At 39.2% G+C, this 21,580-nt stretch overlaps 1 protein-coding gene across 4 annotated transcripts in view; it reads right to left on the bottom strand.

Annotated features, from left to right (window-relative positions):
- The window catches only part of MYO1B (myosin IB), a 184,967-nt gene that overhangs the window by 74,912 nt on the left and 88,475 nt on the right, over positions 1 to 21,580 (bottom strand). For all 4 annotated transcript variants that reach the window (XM_081242322.1, XM_081242323.1, XM_081242321.1 and 1 more), the window contains exons 4-6: positions 20,974 to 21,068; positions 4,975 to 5,079; positions 991 to 1,037 (exon numbers count right to left, since the gene is read on the bottom strand). In XM_081242322.1, the coding sequence (XP_081098448.1) occupies positions 991 to 1,037; positions 4,975 to 5,079; positions 20,974 to 21,068 (247 nt within the window). The remainder of the gene's footprint in view (positions 1 to 990; positions 1,038 to 4,974; positions 5,080 to 20,973; positions 21,069 to 21,580) is intronic.

Raw genomic sequence — 21,580 nt, 5'->3', positions numbered from 1 at the left:
CACTTTCCAATGTATCAAAACTATCTCCACCTGAGGTCATTTGCATGCTTTAAGCACAGGATAATGCCAATGAGAAAAAAGCAAAAAGGGGGCTAAAAGAAGCTGGGGAGTGGAGGTGTGGGGATGCAGGAAGGGTGTGTGGCAGCGAGGCACAGACGATCATCAATAATGGCCCCAAGTAATGTATATGAGAAGACAGCTTATAAAGTAAATGACCTTTTATTATGAAATTTATAAAACGGGCTCAACTATAGAAAAAAAGCCATCGATTTCAAAATGCCACCATCACACTCGCCATATTTCCCCCAGCTGCCTCCAGGCAGTGTGTGTCCCTGTAAAGACCAGAGGCAGGAAAGAAGGCAGCACAGCCGGGGAGACCCAGGGGCTAATGTGCCAGAGTGCACACTGCAGAGGTGGGAGATGAGGCTGGAAAGGTTTCTACTATGGGAATCAGCATTTTCCAACTCAGCCAGACTCAAAACATCAATTAGCTTCAGCTTTTACTAGTCAGTCCTCCCACACCCCTCATTAGCTGCCAAACTTACGGACTTCACGTCTATAAAGTTTTAGAATACACCTCCATCCTTTCTGGTCCCACTGAAGAACGGACAAGAGCTGTAGAGTATACAAGCTTGACACCTAGTTTACCCTTCTTTCTATGGAATTTCTGAGTCTTAATTATGATTTCTAAATATCAAAACTCACATGAGTAAAGAGTTACTCTAAACAGCCTCATTGAAATTGCTCATGGAATTTTCTGGTAGATGACAAGAAAACATGAAAAAAAGATAGCTTGTCACTCCAAGAAGAATTAAAAAGGAAAATTCCAGAAAGCAGAAAAATAGTCCTTATAGAACTTTTAGCCTATGTCACAATATGGTTTCTTATTTTTTAAATGTGTGTATTAAGAAATATTAAACATCTACTGGTTGTTTAAACACACATGAGCTAAATATTAGTGTTAACACTTATGCTTATATAAATACTTACAAATCTAGAGGAGTTGTCATTCCTTACAGTCTTGGCATTTCCAAATGCTGGTAGGAGAGAAACAGATGTGTGGTCAAGTGACAGAAAAATAATTTCAAGCCAAAAAATAAAACAAATGTAATATCTGACATCCATAAATCCTAGAAATGCAACTTGTAGCAATGACATTCCTGTCCAGAAAATTTCCATAGAAACTACTTAACACGAGTCTTAATAAGCTGCTAAAGCTTCCATGTCTTTTTATAAGTTCATAGAAAGAGTCATTCCTACGATTCACAGAATTTTTTTCAAGTACTACTGTAAACTTAATCCTGTCTAATTCAACACAGTTTAACTGTTTTGATAGTAGTCAGCTGAATGGCGAGCAAGCAGGGCTTCTGGGCTCTTCTCCCATTATTAACAATGAATAAGGTTATTTTGGAGATGACTACTTAACATTAACAAAGGTTTTATGAAACTCAATTGATGAGGTTTTCAGGTGGAAAAAGGCATGAGAAACTTTAAATTGTTTAATTAACTTCAAAATAAAAGGTATTTAAACGTGATTAAATATATAACTGAAATACAGAAAGAGTAAAAGACTTGGAAACTAACATCATTTCCAATAGGCTAAAAATACCACATAGTTTCATTAGTTTATGTCCATCAGACCTAAGTGAAACTTTCCAGAAAAAAAAAAAAATCAGCCCACAATGCAAAAATCGAAGTTTGTCCCAATCTTAGCTGCTTCGAGGAGCCAGAATTTCCCACAGGACGCCCTTTCAAATGAGAGCACATAAGAACCACAGGATGACACTGCCCCAGGCACAGAAGGCTCCTGTTGGGCAAAGGTATTTCAGTGTCATGAGGTAAAATGACTGCTTCATCAAGCTTGTGCCCAAGATAGGAGCAAATTAATCTGGGCCTTGGTAGTAGAGGATGTAAGTGGAATAAATGTAAGTCGTATAAGAAGAGGGGATCCCTGTTTGATGCTCTGAAGCCTAGCAGTGCACCTCAAACTTTAACGTGTAAACCAATCACCTGAGGATCTTGTTCAAGTGCACACTTTGGTTCAATGAGTCAAGGGATGGGCATGAAATTCTGCTTCTCTACCAATACCCTCCCACCCCATCCCGAGGCTGTTACTGGGATCCGTGGGCCACACGGCAGCCAGCAAGGACTGCAGAATGACGGCAAACAGAAATGAATCTTTAAATTAAGAGGTCGGGCATCAAATCCCTGGAAGCCTCCACAACTTCATTAAATTAAGATTAGCGGAACAAGAGCTCACATGATTAACAATGGCTAAAAGCTGGTCCAAGTTTTGAAAGCAATCACCTGATCAAGATGTGTAACGCTCACTGTGGATATTCAGTAGTCAAACATGCTGTGTTATATTTCACGTTAGCTAGTATTTTTATGTTTTTGATTGTTAAAAAAAAAAAAAAGAAAACAGTTGGCTACTGCTAGTTAAGACAAAATTTAAAGTCAACACAGGGCAAGTTCTTTGATTCAGAGATTGGAATGGGTATGGTTTCGTAGGTCCCTGACACCAAATTCTCTCTTCAATAGAAAATAAGCTGAGATGTTATATTAAGTAAGGAAACCTGCACATGGGAAACACTCAAAAAAGGATGCTGAAGAGGTTCACATCCTTATCCTACGTCCACCACCAGCTAAAGGATTTTAATAAATGCAACCTTGATAATGGTGAGTGTTGACCTAGTCATCATGAAGACCACGACATTTTTCGTGTTTTCATAGGCTAGATCTTTGTGGTGGGTGTCAACACGCAGGGATGCCAAATTAACTAATTTGCACAGCCCCAAAGTCCAGCACGAGACGCTGACACATAAAGGAGAGTTTGTTGTGGCTTGAAGGTCAAGGGCAAGTGAAGGAATTGCTTCAAAAAAACTTTATTCAGGGTGCCATTTGCAAGCCATAAACCATCTTTTCATCAAACAAATCTGAGTTGCACATTACTAAATACAGCTCTAAACACTAAAGTCTTTTACTGTGAGCCACAGAATCAAAAACAAGTGTTCCATTATAGAACACTTGAGACACATTCCTCAATTGTTTTTTTTAAGTTCATTGTTCTAAATGTTCATTTACAGTAGCAGCTCCAGTTAAAAAGTAAAGCATTCCCACAAAAGATAATACGTGCCCACAGTAGACATTTCTTCCAGTTCCTGCACTGGGGCCTAGTTTCAAATACCATTGAATAAAGGGCCAGATTCTAATCACAGATGCAAGCTATAGCATTCCACAGTGTTTCTCCTTTAGATCACAGCATTCTTAAAATAAGCATCTATAGAAATATAACACATGTATAGCATCCTAACTAAAAGCAAAAGACAGTAAGCAAAAAGTAAAAGACTGGAATAATAAGATAAAGATAAAACACTTTCTACAATAGTTTATTTGTTAAGGTCCTGAAGGGGAAGAAAGATCAATAACAATGTAACAGGTGTTCTGGCCTTTGCTTCTCACAAGCAAAGTATTCTCATGAGTTTTATTTCACTGTCTGGAGGATAAAGATGCATGGTGCCTCCTTGTAATAAAGTGGAAGGATGCACTAGGCCTGAGTAACAAAGACAATGGGCAGGGTTCTGTCCTCCATACTGGGGCAGGGAGGGGGGGTCTTCCCCCACAGAGCAGTTCTGCTTTAATCCATGTTAAATCTTGACCTTCCATGACTTCGAACAAAGGGCTGAACCAAACTACTCTTCTAGACCAGAGATTCTGATCCAGGTGGTCTTGATCCCCACAGGGGACATCTGGCATTGTCTGGAGACATTTTCAATGGTAACAACTAGAGGCAGGGGTGCTACTGGCACCCAGTGGTTAGAGGCCAGGGATACTGCTAAACATCCTACACTTCACAGGACAGCATCCCACAGCAAAGACTTATCCAGTCCAAAATGTCAACAGCACCAAGGTTGAGAAACCTACTCTACCCCAACAACTGTGTTAAATGACAACACTGGCAATGCTTACAATATAAAGCAAGGCAAAGGGCTTTCCAGCAATAGGAAGAGGCTTTGAGTTACTATTTCCAACATAAGGATGGTTTATACTGATGGTTTATGCCAACCTCCATGGCAGAAGGGGACTTATCTCTGGCTTTGTTTTCGGATGGTATTATGAACTAAATGTTTGTGTCCCTACCCGACCCCACCCCCCCAATTCATATCTTTAAGCTCTAACCCCCCAAAGTATTTGGAAATGGGGCCTCTGGGAGGTAATTAGATGAGGCCAGGAGCCAGCACCCACCTGCCCATCATCCCCCCTCCCCCTCCCATATACACACACAAAGAAGAGGTCATGTGAGCACATGGCAAGATGGCAGCTGCCTACAAGCCCAGGCTTCAGAAGAAAACCTACCTTGCCAGCAGCTGAACTTAGACTTCTGAGCCTCCAGAAGTGTGAGAAAGTAGATTTCTGTTGTTTAAGTCACCCAATCTGTGGTACTTGGTTATGGCAGCCCAAGCTGACTAACAGACACAGATGGCCAGCCACAGAATTTGAGCTCTAAAGTCAGGTTTAGGCTTTTTGTAACCCTGAGAAAACTGGTCCTTAAATATTTCTCTGGCATAGCCTTGGTTTCCCTGACAACAGAAATCACCAGCCATGGGTGTTATCCTGAATGATAAAATAGCACTGCCCTCACATTGCTCTTTTCCACCAAGTTTCTCCCAGCTGTCAAGTCAAATGCAAATATCAGTTGATTATTATTAAGCAAAATGTAAGTAATTCAAATAAAAGTTAAAAGGGAGAAAAATGATAGCAAGTGGGAGAGCTCCTTTTACACGAGTAAAGTGTTCCCTCCTTCAAGTGCGTGAAGCCAGGAGTTCCTAGGATGATGCTACCTTTTGCTCAGCAGGTCTGGATCTGACTCTCCCCCTCCCAGCCCACCTCCCAGCACACCAGGTGCCAGAAGTGCCCTGAAAACTGGATTTACCGTTCCAGTCATACTGACCCAATGTACACAGAAAATCCTACCTTCCAGGACTGGGTTGGACTGTAAAAGCTGTTCTTTGACTTGATTAACTTCTGCTCCTTTTCCACAAACAGCTGCTACGTAGGACATAACAAGCTTGCTGGCCTCTGTGGATGAAAACAAGCCATATTAATAAATTAAGCAGAAATTATTTTTCAACTTTCAGGGGAAAAGATTTGGGAGAGAAGGCCCACTAACAGTGTTTTCAAATGACTTCACTCCTGGGTGCAAAGAATGTTTTGGAAACCTTTAAAAATATTCATGTTTTCTATTCAGACATGTCATTGATTCAGATATAATAGGAATTGTGCTTAAAGGTTATCACTGGGTTGCTAAAAAATTGGCTGAGTAAACACAGCCAACAAAATCTGAGGAGGACTATCTTCTTAAAGCAATTGTTTCTTAGAAAATTAAAAATAGAGCTACTATACAATCCAGCAATCCCACTCCTGGGCATATATCTGGAGAAGACCATAATTCGCAAAGATACATGTTCACTGCAGTACTATTTACAATAGCCAAGACATGGAAGTAACGTAAGTGTCCATCGACAGAAGAATGCACAAAGAAGATGTGGTATATACAAATAACAGAATACTACTCAGCTATAAAAGAATGAAATAATGCCATCTGCAGCAACAGGGATGGACCTAGAGATTATCATACTAAGTGAAGTAAGTCAGACAAAGACAAATATCATATGATATCACTTATATGTGGAATCTTAAAAAATGACACAAATGAACTTATTTACAAAACAGAAACAGACTCACACACATAGAAAACAAACTATGGTTACCAAAGGGGAAAGGAGGGGAGGGATAAATTAGGAATTTGGGAGCAACAGATACACACTCCTATATATAAAATAAACAGCAAGGGCCTACTGTATAGCACAGGGAACTCTACTCAGTATTCTGTAATAACCTGTATGGGAAAGAATCTGAAAAAGAATAGATATATGTATGTGTGTATGTATATATATATTTAATTGAATCACTTTGCTGTACACCTGAAACTAACATAACATTGTAAATTAAGCATACTTCAATAAAAAATAAAATTTTAAAAAAAGCAATCATTTATATACAATTACTATATTATACATAGGTGATTCAAGTCAAAATTAACTTGACAACCTGGGCATCTTTATCAAATGTATTTTTTTAATTTAAACGAACTGCCCTTCCTCAAAAATAGTTTCTAAATCAAATTGGTTTGCTTACAATCAGATTAAATTAATTACTCTTCAAACTGATTAAAAAACTAAGCAACTAATCTTAAGGATTTGAATACGAGAAATACAGACCTTCCAGGGCATCTTCTAGTTGTTTTCATAGGCTTCAATCGTAGAACAAGTTCCCTGCTAAAAGAAGCAGGCCACCAGAGGCATATGAAGAATTCTTAGCTCACACCGGTAAGGTGGGCCAAATTTGGTTTTATCCTTCCCCTATTAGTACATGTCTCCTCTCAGCATGTTTCCCAGAACCTTTTAATACTGAGTTCCAAGGAATGATAATAGATATTCAGGGGAAATGAAGTCTAAATTCAAATGAATTTGGGGCCACAGTAAGTTAGATGAAGTGAAATAGGTTTCCTTTTTAAATGGCTTCTTTTTTTTTTTTGCGGTACGCGGGCCTCTCACTGTTGTGGCCTCTCCCGCTGCGGAGCACAGGCTCCGGACACGCAGGCTCAGCGGCCATGGCTCACGGGCCCAGCTGCTCCGCGGCATGTGGGATCTTCCCGGACTAGGGCACGAACCCGTGTCCCCTGCATCGGCAGGCGGACTCTCAACCACTGCGCCGCCAGGGAAGCCCCTTAAATGGCTTCTTAAAGGCGCATGTGCATTGTGGAACTCTGGAAAAAGATGGAGAATGCACCATCTCCCAAGCTTATTTGCCATAGAATCTGTTTCTCATTCAACTGTCCTAGTTCTAATGTTCCATAATCAGGATCTGGGAAATACTCAACTATTAAATGTCAGTAGAATAAAACATGGGCCCAGGTCCAGGCAGTCAAGGCAAGAAAAACCAATCTCCCCAAATCTTGCTTTCTTGCAAGTTCTTTGCTCTGCTGCCACTGTCTGAGGGCAGGAAAGCCTTCCCCAGGTGTGAGTGGCAGTACCCCTACCTGTGGGTGTAAGGGGACAAATCTCAACACTGCTCTTTCTCACTGGGAGACCTGCAGGTGACTTCCAGCCCATTTCCCACCGCTGAAGAAATAATAAATGAGCAGTTGGAATGCGACCTTGGGCGCATGGCCCAATGGGTGCTTCAGGGCCTATATACAACCCCAAAGCATCAACTAACAACAGGAGCCACAGAGCACCAAGAATCTATGCAGGTCCCATAAAGTTCTCAAGGGAGTGCTAGCAAATATGGTGCAGAGGAAGCAGATGACCTCATGGAGCTGAGGATTGTGGTGGGATGCTGGGTGCTTCTTCAATGGTTGGCGTTAAATCTCCCTCCAGTTTGCTTTCTGGGTAACGAGAATGGGTCCAAGTAGATTCTCTGGTGGTCTGTGATGGTGGATTTCTGCAGTCTCCTTTTAAAGACTGTAACTGAGAAACATCAGTCTTTTCATCTTTGCAATGTCCTCCTTCCAAAGGGCACAGTCCCTTAACACATCCTCCATTGTGTAAAGTTCCTGAGCTACGTTTTCCAACGTTCTCAGGGTTTAACTATCTAAAGGCCGGTGAACTGTATGGACACACTTCTGCTGCTCCATCAGGCTGAACTGGCCTCAGTCATGAGCAGAGTTTATATACCATTACATGTCATTTCACTTCTTGGTGCTAACATTCTCCTCTACCCACCAGTTCACACTGGAACTCTTCTTCTGTCACTTTGGGATACTTTGTTTCTAGGCTCCCTGGCTTTCAAAGTCAGGTGAGGCTGCCCTCCCAGCAAATTCCTGACATCTTGTGCTACCTGGTCTCCAACTGTGGGCCAACCCTCCTGCATCGCCCACACATTCTAACCCTACAGTCTGGCCTCTGAAACAACTCACCTCCAGGCTTTCTCATCATCCTGCTTTCTCAGCAGCATTCTTCGCTCCCCATCCCCACCTACACTCTCACAAGTATTTTGTATATTCTTCCTTGACTTGAATTTCTAGCCTTCCTACCCATTACACTATTAGAAGAGTGGAAGCATTTATAGGCAAAATAACTCCAGATAGAGGCAAACACACACACACAAATATATATGTACATATTTTACATGAAAAGCTAAGTTTTCTTTTAGGTAAACTGGCAAGAAATAGTAAAAGTCCAGGCCAGCCTATATTGCTTATTCCAGTGATTATGAACCTCACTGCAGCTGAAACTCAAACCTCAGATACATGGCTACACCCAGTTCTCTGGAAATCCTGTTCTGGTCCAGGATGGACACCATGGACAAACTGCTTAGTGTGTATGTGTGTGGGAGCAGACGGAGGGGGGGTGATCAACCAAGAATGAGAACTCTTTGGTGGCTGCTAGAATTGATTTGACCTCTCAGAGACCTTTTAATGGCCTGAACTAAATGGCATCAAATTTTCTCAGGGTCAAATCTATTTAAAAATGGCGCCAGGAGCAGATCTATTGGAATTTGGATCGGACCTACATCACATGGCTGTTAAATTGTACGTAAACCCACAATATCTACTGAGATGTAAAGATGGGTTAACTTAAATTGAAACTAGGAATCAGTTTTATTAACTTTAAAATCTATTTAAGTAATTCAAATGTCATTTTTAAATATACTTCGAAGATCCTTCTTTCTAAATTGTTAAAAAGATTTTATGCCAGGTTCTTAACTATCTTCAGGAATTCTATTACTGCGCTCATTTTAATAATTCATTTTTGGAAGCTGGGATTAAGGGTTATTTTCTCCAAAGTCTCATTGTCTAAAAGAGAACACTCATTATTTTTTTCCTGACATAATACTTGATCTTTAACTCAAGTAGTTCATGAGATAGTCACTACTTCAGAAAAAATAAGTAAACCTGTATGGACAAGTTGCAAGGTCCAATGTAGTTTAGAGGACTGTTTTCATTATATTTCACCATGCTGCAAACAGGAAGTAACAGTTATCTCATGGGGTTTTCTGCTTCATTTCCTTTGGCTCTTCTGTGCTAAAGTTCAAATAAATTTGGATCTTTATCCAAATGTTTACATATTTATCCAAATCAAAACTCTATGTAATAACCTCTATGAATGAAAAATATTGTATTTCTGAGGAGAATCAAGAATTAAATTATCATCCTCCTCCATACTGCAAAGCCTAGTTCTTGAATCATGTTGACTATCATAGGAACCAACTAAACATGACCTTGGCAAGCACAGCATAAAATCTTAAGCATTTTCCAAGGCAATACTTTTGAGTAGACTGAATACATTAATCTAGTAATCATACTCTCAGTGACAACGTCTTGCATGTTTGCTGTAAAAATATAAAAGGATTCTATTAGGACAAAAAGGTGTATTCTTCACGTGTACTCAAAATACTGAAAAGCACTGCCATTCCAGATATAAGAACACTGGCATTTAAAATTGGCAAATCATAACAGCATTGCTTAGAACTCATTCTTAGTTCATCATTTTCTCTAACTCACAGATACTTTACATATGTAGATTTATGCGCATATATATGTTTGAATGTTGAATTTTAAAATGCATTGAGTTGGACAAACAAAATATGAAGTCTTCAAAGCCAAAATATCTTCTCACCAGAAAACAGTAGAACATCTAGGGTTATCAGATATCCTGCACTAATGAACGAATGGCCTATAACAAAACATTTCTAGACCAAAATATCTAGACCAGAATTCATTTCTATAAAGAATGGAAAGGGGTTATAGATGATTGTTTGTGATTCTGGGAATTTTAAATTCCTGTTAAGGTAAGAGTGATAAGTAATTTAACTCTGTATACTCTGGTACCTTGCACTGGGTTGTGAATAGTATCTACTATATGTTATTATATAACTATGTAATCATATAATCATATAAATTCATATACTATAATATTCTTTATGTAAGAAGACATTGTGAAATAGCAATCAGTGAATGAGAAAGGGAAAACAATGAAAGACATCTGTAACCATGAGGACAAAAGGATGGGAATCTCATGGGCAAGTATGAAAACCTAGGCATGGAATCGAGCAGGCTCCACACAGATACTGTGTCAGGAAAAAAAGGTAGGAATACAAGCAAGGCTTATTCTGAGTTTTTTTTTCAGGGCTAATAAATTTATCCAGGAGTTAACAAATATCGATGCATGCATTCATAGATACAAGTAATATCATAGGTCACATATATATCATATAAACTATGTCATATATGTCGTATAGCATAGAGAAAGCCATACATTTATTTATATACACACACAAATACTGACATATTTATCTACTTCTATACTTCTCTATCTCCTTGGTTAAGACACCCAAGTTTTTCTAGGGACTATGCTTACAAAGGTCTGGTCGTCCAGTGACCTAAAGAGTATGACTGCCTAAATCAAGCAAGCCATGTTTGTATACAATGAAACAAGGACTCTGAAACATAGAAGAACACCCTTTTTTAGCAGTCCTGAGTCTGCAGTACTGCAAAATCACCCAGCTGCAGCACATCCAAACTGACCCGACAGGCAGCTGGGAACTGCCCCAATCACTGTACCAAAAACATGGGTCTTGCAATGAGAAACACAGCCTCTGCCCCAAGAGGAATCATGAATGGCAATGTTTTTATTGAAATACAACTATATGTAAGTTGCTTTGCTTCTGAAAGTTGGCCACAAAATCTGATAATTCATGTAAAACACGTGAGTCAAGAGAGGCCTCTTTCACATGAGGAAGAAACAAAACAAAGCTCACGACATTTTGGCCTTGAGCTTGCTTAGCTATTCTGCTTCCATGCGGAGATATTCAGCATTGTAAAACGCTCATGGATGTTTAGGCTACAGTCAGCCAGTCACATCTCTGTCACTGACAGAGTCAGAAAACTATCACAGATGTAAAGCAGTACAAGGTCATATGGGGTTCAGAACCAAGGGTCTTAGTGAGCAAGGCAGGCTTCGTAACTCTTTTAGCAGATGGCTGCAGAGTTCCTAGAAACTGATGTAACTGTAAAATTAGAAATCAAATAATTTATAATGCTTTTTTATATCAGGATCATCTTCTCAGGCCCACAGTTTACTCTGATGTCCTTGGAAAAATGCAGTTATGATGGTTCCCTCATGTTCTGCCTCCCTGCCCCCATCAGTGCTTGAATGATTTTCCACAAACTATTTGTATTCATGATAGTGAATTGTGAGTTCACTGCCTAGAAATAGTTGGGCACTTTTATGAGGCATGATGAATTTTTTATTTAGCACAGCAGTAATGAATTAAATAGGACCCCAAAGGATTCAAAATGTTCACGCCTTTCCCTGAGTTCCCACATTATACAACCCCACGGTGTAAAAGTGTCTCCAGTGTTTAAGACCAATAACATCATCATCTGCCAAGGGGGGTTTACAACCTCGTTAACTTAATTACTTCTTATAAAATGAGCCCTCTGATACTACATGGTGGTTCTGTATATGCTATTAAGCAAAAACTCTCACTGAAAAGAGATACTATACATAAGTACATAGCACGGTCCAGGCCCTCAATAAATGTTAGTTCTCTTTTTCTTTCATTCATTCACTAACACAAAAATGCTAATAGCTACATGTATTCAAAAAAAATTTGGTGACTAAGATAATGTGACATTTCAAAAATGGCCTGGCATTCCTCTTCCCCACAGAATTGAGATTAAACCTCTTCTTGAAATTCCTCACAAACTGTACTGCAATCTCTGTATTATTTTCCATCATTTCATTTCCCCGTAAGTAATCTCCATGAAACAGAGACATTAAACAACACAAAGTCTATGCTTTACTCAAAACTATAGTCTGATGACAATTAAAACCTTAATACAATTTGAAACAATTTCTGTACCCCTGCTTTCAAAAAGAAAGAAAAGTAGAAAAAGATGGGAATACCTAAGTAAAACACTAAATGTCTCTATGGAAATGGAGAGGTAGGAGATGCTATTGGGATCTATAAATGTAAAGAAAGGGCTGAGCAGCTACCAAAGAGTACAGCTGAGTAGATATTTAAAAACAGCAGCTCTCAGGAGTAGTGACCACTGCCCAGCACCAGGATTTTAGTGATAATGGACAAGTGAAACATCACCAGATCTAAAAAGCACAGTAGCTCAAAAACAAGACAAATGCTCGGAGTGACTTCTGGACAGTGCTACTCAAAGTACGGTCTGAGGACCAGCACTACTCAAAAGCTGGTTGGCCCATGGACTGCTACTGGTCTATCTACACATGAGAGTGGGCACTGAGAAGTTTTTGTAGCAATTTGGTAGTTTATTTTGTCTGTGGAAACTAAAACCAGAAATTGGGGCCTGAATTTTCTATGTCTTCTTTTATTTTATTTTTCTGGTATTGGTCAGCAGCAGACTGCAAGAGAAGGGAACCCGGTGGAAGGTTTGAGACGTACTGCTCCAGGGTGTCTGTGGTACCCCCTCCAGCTTCTTACTGAAGCAGCACCTGTAAACAGAGTTTCCTACCAGAGGAGGAGGTGATGACCCTGTGAAGCAGCTGTCCATTCTTCAGCTTATGACAGAGGGCAAAGGGGTCCTAGAAAGGACTAAATCCAGGGAAAACGATAGGATTTCAAGTGGTGAATGGGACACTGAAACAAAGAGGACAAGTTATTGACTAGAAAAATAGAAAAGAGAAGAGAAAAATATAGAAAATAAGAATGAACTCCATGTGCCACTAGATTTTCCACCAGAGGAAAAAGGTGTTTTTGTTTTTCTCAGAAAAGAATGAATGCCCTCCCTATGAAACAGTAACAGCAACCTCCACTCAGTTTCTCAGTAAAGAAGGTACACGAGCCTACCAGGAGATGGAATTTTGCTCCAGGAGGAAGCAGTATGGTTTACAACTCTCTGAGAAGGAGGAGGTCATATACTAACATGGTTCATGAGTGGATGTGCTGTCTTCTTGGAACACATGTTCCAGAGGAGATGAAGAACTGGCCAATACCAATCAAACCAGTGACTACAACCCACTTCTGATGACTCACTCAGGAACAAACTGAAACAATCAGATACTCAAAGAAATCTTCAGACATGATGAAGAATGAGTAAAAATCTAAAAAAGTTAATAGGCTCAGGAATATTTTCATCTCTTCCTTATGCTTTAAAAAAGGAAACACATGTGAAATGAATAGGCTTGTAGATACAGTCAAAGGGCTTGAGGTAGGGGTAGGTGGCATGAGATACGTCACCAATACAATTGACTTCTGTCAAGGGACACAGTTTTTAACTTGCCTTGCCATCATTTTCACTGGTTAACCTGGAAGCAAACAAGAAGCTGTATTGCTTCTAAGAATTAAATTCTGTTTCACAAGAAAAGAACTGGTTAGTGACTCGGAAGGAGCAAAAACTTTCCCCCAAGATACCAACATCCTCTTAAAGTTCTTACTGGAAAGAAAGAGTCCTAAACAACCAAAGATATCACAAATTTCTGAGTAAACAGTGGTAAGAGCCTATACCCAGAGTTCAAATGAATGATCTAAAGAGGGGTGGGAAACTCTATATAATGACATTGGCTACATACAATAAACAGCAAGCCTTTTAGTGAAAAGTAACATGAGCTGCTATTAGAAGGGGGGAAAGCATGAGGGGAAGGTGAAGAACAAGGTTGAGGCTAGATCAAGCAGAATCTTGTGTAACAGGCACACGGGGTTTGGCTTATATTTTGGTGCAATGGAAACTATTAAATATTTTTATGCAAAAAAAATCTTGAGGCACACAAACATGGAAAAACAATATACCAAAACTGATGAGATGCAGCAAGAGTGTTCCAAGAGGAAATTTTATAGCTATAAATGCATACATCAAGAATAAAAGAAAGATCTTAAAAAAAAACCCCGAACATTATACCTCAAAAAACTAGAAAAACAAGAACTAAGCCCAATCTTAGCAGAAGATACAGCTTTTTTGAGGAAATAATGAAGATTAGAACAGAAATAAATGAAACAGAATAGGAAAGCAGTAGAAAAGATTAACAAAATTAAAAGTTGGTTCTTCGAAGAAATAAACCAAACTGGCAAACTAACCAAGAAAAAAAGAAAAAAGGGCTCAAATAAATAAAATTATAAATGAAAAAGGAGACATTCAACAGATACCACAGAAATAAAGGAACATAAGAGACTACTATGAACAATTATATGCCAACAAATTAGACAACCTAGAAGAAATGGATAAGTTCCTAGAATCATGAAGAAATAGAAAATCTGAACAGACCGATTACTACTAAGAAGATTGAATCACTAATCAAAAACCTCCCAAAAAGAACATCCCAGGACCAGAACTATCTCAAACTCTTGCAATACAGAGAAGAGGGAACTCTTCCAAACCCAGCATTACCCTTATACCAAAGCCAGATAAGGATACTACAAGAAAAGAAAACTATAGGTCAATATCCTTAATGAATATAAGGGCCAAAATTCACAACAAAATACTAGCAAACTGAATTCAACAGCACATTAAAAGGACCATATACCATGATCAAGTGGAATTCATCCTTGGGATGCAAGGATGGTCCAACACATGCAAATCAATAAATGTGATACCTCACATTTAACACATACATCACATTTTAATAGAATAAAAGAATAGAGTCATACGATCATCTCAATAGATCCAGAAAAAGCATGTGACAAAATTCAACATCCTCTCATGATAAAAACTCTCAACAAATTAGATAAAGAAGGAGTATACATCAACATAATAAAGGCCATACAGGACAAGCATGCAACTAACATCATACTCAATGGTGAAAGGCTGAAAGCTTTTCCTCTAAGATCAGGAACAAGACAACCCTCTCCACTCCTATTCAACATGGTACTGAAAGTCCCAGGCAGAGCAATTAGGCAAGAAAAAGAAATAAAAGGCATCAGAAACAGAAAGGAAGAAGTAAAATCGTCTCTGTTTACAGATGACAGGATCTTATGTACAGAAGATCCAAAAGACGCCACCAAAAAGACTGTAAGAAGTAATAAACTAATTTAGTAAAGTTGTAGGATACAAAATCAACATACAGAAATCAGTAGCATTTCTTTATACTAACAATAAATAATTTTAAAAAGCAATAAAGAAAACTATCCCATTTCCAATAGCAACAAAAACAATAAAATATTTAGGAATAAATTTAACCAAGAGGTGAAAGATCTGTATACTGAAAATGATAAGACATTGGCGAAAGAAATTTAAGTGACACAAGCAAATGGAAAGCTATTTCACATTCGTGAACAGAAAAAATTAATATTGTTAAAACATCCCATACTATCCAAAGCTATCTATAGATTCAATACAATCCCTGTCAAAATTCCAATGGCATTTTTCACAGAAATAGAACAAACAATCCTAAAATTCATATGGAAGCACAAAAGACCCCAAATAGCCAAAGCAGCATTGAGAAAGAAGAACAAAGCTAAAGGCATCATACTCCCTGATTTCCAATTATACTACAAAGCTACAGTAATCAAAATAGTATGATACTGGCATAAAAACAGACACATAGATGAATGAAAGAGAATCAAGAGACCAGAAATAAACCCATGCATAAGCAGTCAACTAATATTTGACAAGGAACCAAGAATATTCAATGGAAAAAAGGCAGTCTTTTTAATAAATGGTGTTGGGAAAACTGGATATACACATGTAAGAGAATGGAACTGACAAAAATTAACTACCACCCACAAAAATTAACTCAAAATGGATTAAAGACTTAAATATAAGACCTGAAACTGTGAAACTTCTAAAAGAAAACATAGGGGAAAACTCTTAAGACACTGGTCTTGGCAACAAACAACAAAAGCAAAAATAAACAAGTGGGATTACATCAGACTAAAAAGCTTCTGCACAGCAAAAGAAATGATTAACAAATGGAAAGGCAACCTACTGAATGGGAGAAAATATCTGCAAATAATATGACCAATAAGGGGTTAATATCCAAAATACATAAATAGCTCATACAACTCAACCAAAAAAACCCCAAACAATCCGATTAAAAAATGGGCAGAAGACCTGAATAGACATTTTTCCAAAGAAGACATACAGATGGTCAATAGGCACATGAAAAGATGCTCAACATCATTAATTATCAGAGAAATGCAAATCAAAACCACAATGGGATACCACCTCACACTTGTCAGAATGGCTAATATCAAAAAAACACAAGAAGTAAGTGTTGGAGAGGATGTGGACAAAAGGGAATTCTTATGCACTCTTGGTGGGAATGTAAATTGGTGCAGCCACTATGGAAAACAGTATGGAAGTTCCTCAAAAAATTAAAAATAGAACTACCATATGATCCAGCAATACCACTCCTGGGTATATATTCAAAGTAAAAAAAATTACTATGTTGAAGCGATATCTGCACTCCCATGTTCACTGCAGCATTATTTACAATAGTCAAGAAATGGAAACAAGTAAGTGTCTGTCTATGGACGAATGAATAGAGAAAAATGTGGTGTGTGTGTGTGTGTCTGTGTGTGTGTGTGTGTGTATATATATATATATATATTCACACACACACACACAACTGACTATTGTTCAGCCAAAAAAAAAAAAAGAAGGAAATTCTGCCATTTGTGACAACACAGATGAACCGTGAAGGCATTATACTAACTGAAATAAGTCAGAGAAAGACAAATACTGTATGATCTCACTTATATATGGAATCTAAAAAAAAAAAAAAAAAAAAAGGACAAATTCATAGAAACAAAGAGAAGAGTAGATTGTTGGTTTGGGAAGGAGAAGGGGGAAATGGAGATGGGTGAAAGGTGGTCAGAAGGTACAAACTTCCAGTTATAAGATGAAGTTCTAGGGATCTAATGTACATCATGGCAACTATAGTTAACACTGTATTGTATACTTAAAAGTTGCTCAGAGGAATTCCCTGACAGTCCAGTGGTTAGGACTCTGTGCTTCCAATGCAGGGAGCATGGGTTCAATCCCTGGTGGGGGAACTAAGATCTTGCATGCCGTGCGGTGAGGCTAAATAAAAAAGTTGCTAAGAGAGTAGATCTTAAAAGTTCTCACCATGCACACACACAAAAAGGTAACTCGAAACAAAATTTTTTTAACAGGCCAAGGGTTTGATCCAGTTTTCAGTTTTACAGATCATTTTGGTGTCTGTGAAAAAAAATTGTAGGCAAGCATAGGGGGAAAAGAAGAGACCTGTTAGATATTGCTACAAACAGTCCTCAAAGGAAGTAATGGTTGGTGGCTTAGTCTAACTAGAGTCGCCATATGGATACAAAGAAAAGGAAGAAAGAACTTGGCATGAGATATATTTTAGAGGTAGGGTGGACAGGATTAGAAAATGGGATTCATGTGGAAGATACAGGAAAGGAAAATATCAAGGATGACTGTTACATCTCTAGCTTGAGAAACTAGGCTGATGGGTGGTCCCATTTATTGAGACCAGGAAGTTTGGGTAGGAGGGTAAAATCAAAAGTTCGATTTAGGGCATGCTTAGTTTGAGATGCCTCTGAGAGACCCACATAGACTTGTCAAGCAGGTACTGGATGTGTAAGCTGGAAGACAAAGTAAGAGGTACTGAGTGGAGTGTACAGTTTAGGAGGCAAAAACATAATCTGAGACTAGCTGTGACCGCCCTAAAGAGAATATAGTAAGATAAAGAAAGATGATCCAGAACTAATCAACACAACAACTTTTTCTTTTCTTTTTGGCCGTGCCACGAGGCTTATGGGATTTTAGTTCCCCGACCAAGGATTGAACCCGGGCCCTCGGCAGCGAGAGCTCAGAGTCGTGACCACTGGACTGCCAGGGAATTCCCCCAAATTAACTTTTAATGAATTAACTATATTTCAATTTTCAGTTGTCAGGATCAGTCTTTGTCCTGGTCCGATTCAGTATTTTTGTCAATTTCTTAAATTAAGACACAGAAGGGGGCTCGGGTTGGAGGATGGCATTTATTCAATCATTCAAATATGTAGTGATTGCCTAATGAGTCCCAGGCATTAAGTCAGGCTATAGGGACACAGAGATGAAGAAAACATAATCCCTGCCTTAAAGAGACACTGGAGGCTAGTTTTAAAAAAAAATTACCAACAAGGGCAATGGGTTTAATGGCACTCAAAAAGAATCACGTTCAAAGTATGAAGATACAGCTTAGCATAGTGGATAAAAATGCTGCCATGGATTAAATGTTTGTGTCCCCCTGAAATTCATATGTTGAAACCTTAACCTCCAAGATGGGGCCTTCAGGAGGTAACTAGGTTTAGATGAGGACATGAGGGTAGGACCTCGGTGATGGGATTAATGTCCTTATAAGAGGAAGAAGACCAGAGCCTGCTCAGGCTCACTTTTAAACTCTCTCCTCCCATGTGAGGACACAGAAAGAAGGCCCTCACCAGGCACCTTGACTGGACTTCCCAGCTTCCAGAACTATGAGAAATAAATGTCTGTTGTTTAAATCACTCAGTCTCTGGTATTTCGTTACAGCAGCCTGAGCTAAGACAAGTGGGGTCTCTAGAGCTATATATCCACCTGCGTTCAAGATCCCAGCTCTGCCACTTACTCACTGTGTAAGTTTAAGCAAGTTGTTTAACCTTCCTGTGGCTCAATTTCCCCATCATAAAAATGGGGATAAGAAGAATACTTATCTCATACGTGCAATATGCTAACCACAATGCCCAACACATGGTAAGTGCTCATGGAAGTTAGCTACTATTATTATTTCCCAATGGTATGGCAGAGGTTCTATGGGAGGGAAGAGAATCATAAACAAAAGATTCTACACGTAGGCTTAAAATAATTTTGTTGAACAATACCCAACTGAGAAAATCTGACTAAACAGAAGTTAATATACAAGAAACCTATAACATCCTGCTCGATGAAAAGACCAATATGAGTCAATACATGTACCACATTAATAGAAGTCTAGTATCCACATTAAGAGGGCAATAGTTTCACAATAACCAGGAGCAAATTTGAAGTATTCTGTTTACTTCTTGGGATGCAATTTTATAAAGCATATTGACAAACTGGGAAGATTCTGGAATAATATGACCATGACAGTGAGGAATTTGGGCACGAAATTCAATCCTCCTGGTACATGTTCGTATAAGCACCCTTACAAGTGTATACCTCACTTCACTACACTTAATGTTTTGTATATAAATTGTATGTATACATGTATACATTTAGACGTATGTACATATATAGCGTAGAGCTATTGTTTATCTCCTGTACTACACTATAAACTTGACAAGGACAGGAATGGTGTCTGGCTCACCAATGTATCACTAGTACCTACTACAGTACCTTTCACCTAGTAGGTACTCAGGAATTATTTCTTAGATGAATGAATAAATGAATGTGTATCACATGAGAAATTTTTAAAGAAAAGGGATTTTTAGCCCTAGGAAGCTTTGATGGATGACTTCAAAGAATTAAAAGTGATTGTCCTGTAGGAGAGAAAGTAGACTCATTTGGTAAGGTCCCAGACTGCAGAGTTAAGATGAATACATAGAGGCAGAATTCACCTCTAGGTAAGGAAGAACTTTTGTTCCCAAACCTGTGTAACAAAGTCCATAGGCCGCCTTACAAAGCAGTGAGGCCTGCATCACTACAAAAGGAGTTTGGCTGTCCCTGGGGAGGACCCTACACTAAATGGTCTATAACTAAGATCCCTTCCAATTATATGAGTCTGTGCTCTCTGTTACCTTAGATTCTTACATGCCACTCTTTTCCCCTCTTTTCTGCCCATCCAGAGCCTAGAACCTGCACAACCTTGCAAAGAAACAGTGCACTATGTCTCCAAAGGCTCTGGCAAGAGAGCTGGACACATCTTATCTAGCCATTCTTTCTCCAGCTACTTTGAGGGGTAGGGAAGAGGTACTCCTTAAGAAAGTGGAGGAAGAAATAGGTATAGAAAGAAAAGCCATTTCAGTGCAGATAGGGAGACTTTAAAGGCACAAATCTAACTGAGGGCTAATGAACAAAATGGATTCAGTCAGTTGACTGAAATATCCACGGGGGATTTTCTTATCTTGAGCATCAGGAAATCAAAGTTATTAATCTGATAATTAAATAGCCAAGTAAAGTTGAAGCATTTAAATCCCACTTTGGCAAACTAGCAGAAATTACCAATGATCAGAGTCTTATCTATAAAACAAGAACATCTTACAGATGAACCAGTTATGAAAATACTATCCTCCTCTTTCATGGACTCATCAGTTCCATCAAAGAAACCTACTGACAACAGCGGTTCTAACCTGTCCAAGTTTGGACTCAGAGATCATAGCTCTTTTGAACATTTTCCAGGTAGCTGGGCACCATGTGTAAAATCACTTTCTCACTCAAGACAATCACATAGATTGCTTTTATTAAAAGCACAAGAAAAAAAAAGCACACTCCCTCCCCATTTGAGGGGTTGTTTTATGGGGAGGTTGCCAGCCTGTCTAAAAATGTGTACAAAAATCTCAATTCTTCAGGCTTCAGAGGAAGACTTTTCTACAGTGAAATCCAGCATTTTCCTGGTGCCCTCCCTCACTTTTTAGCAGAGATAGTCTGTGGTTGTGGGATCTCCAAACCCAAACAGTCTGGCATTCCTTAGAGGAGTAGTGAGACCTCGCACTAGACCTTGGTGTCTTGGAGGGAAGGTAAAAGACCTTGAAGTACGCAGGAACTGCAACAGGAAGGTCTAGAATCCAGAAAGAGACTCCCACGTTGGTTGGAACCCTTTTGATAGGTGCCTGCTCCTTCATGTGAGAGATGAGGCAAGTCCTTCCCAGAGAACATTCCAGGATCCTAATCACTAGCCTTCCCAGCATGAGTCCTGTGAGCTTCATGCTAATGAGGCTCCACCCATCCGCTCTGCCAACGTCATTCTGTGCAGCATTTACCCTTCTATAGGAGAAAGTAAGGTCGTCCAGTGGCCTTACCTGTTTTTCCTGCTCCGCTTTCCCCAGTAATCAGAATACACTGGTCTTTATCTTGATCTCTTAGGGATCTGTATGCTTCATCTGACAGGGCAAAGCTGCAGGGGATAATGGGAAAAAAGTCCTTAAAATTCAGCTCATTATTATGTGTTTATCAGATATAACTCACTACAGGCTCTTTAAAGGGTCACTGATACGCTTTAGATAGAAAGCTGAGATATCACATTTTATTTCCTTCAAATTCTTTTTTTTTTTGCAGTACGCAGGCCTCTCACTGTTGTGGCCTCTGCCGTTGCAGAGCACAGGCTCCGGACGCACAGGCTCAGAGGCCATGGCTCACGGGCCCAGCCGCTCCGCGGCATGTGGGATCTTCCCGGACCGGGGCACGAACCCGTGTCCCCTGCATCGGCAGGTGGACTCTCAACCACTGCGCCACCAGGGAAGCCCTCCTTCAAATTCTTAAAGTAAATAAATAAAGCTATCCATTCTTTGTGGCCCGTGTTACCTTCTCCTACGCATTCTCTCTTAACTGAAATGGTACTGATGTATTGTACTCTAAAGACATAGAGTACATGTCCACATGTCCACAACTGGATAATGTTGCTATTTC

The sequence above is a fragment of the Mesoplodon bidens genome (assembly GCF_964165515.1).
Source record: "Mesoplodon bidens genome assembly, chromosome: 8".
In the NCBI taxonomy this organism is placed as follows: Eukaryota; Metazoa; Chordata; class Mammalia; order Artiodactyla; family Ziphiidae; genus Mesoplodon; species Mesoplodon bidens.
This window is presented reverse-complemented; position numbering and strand designations above follow the sequence as displayed.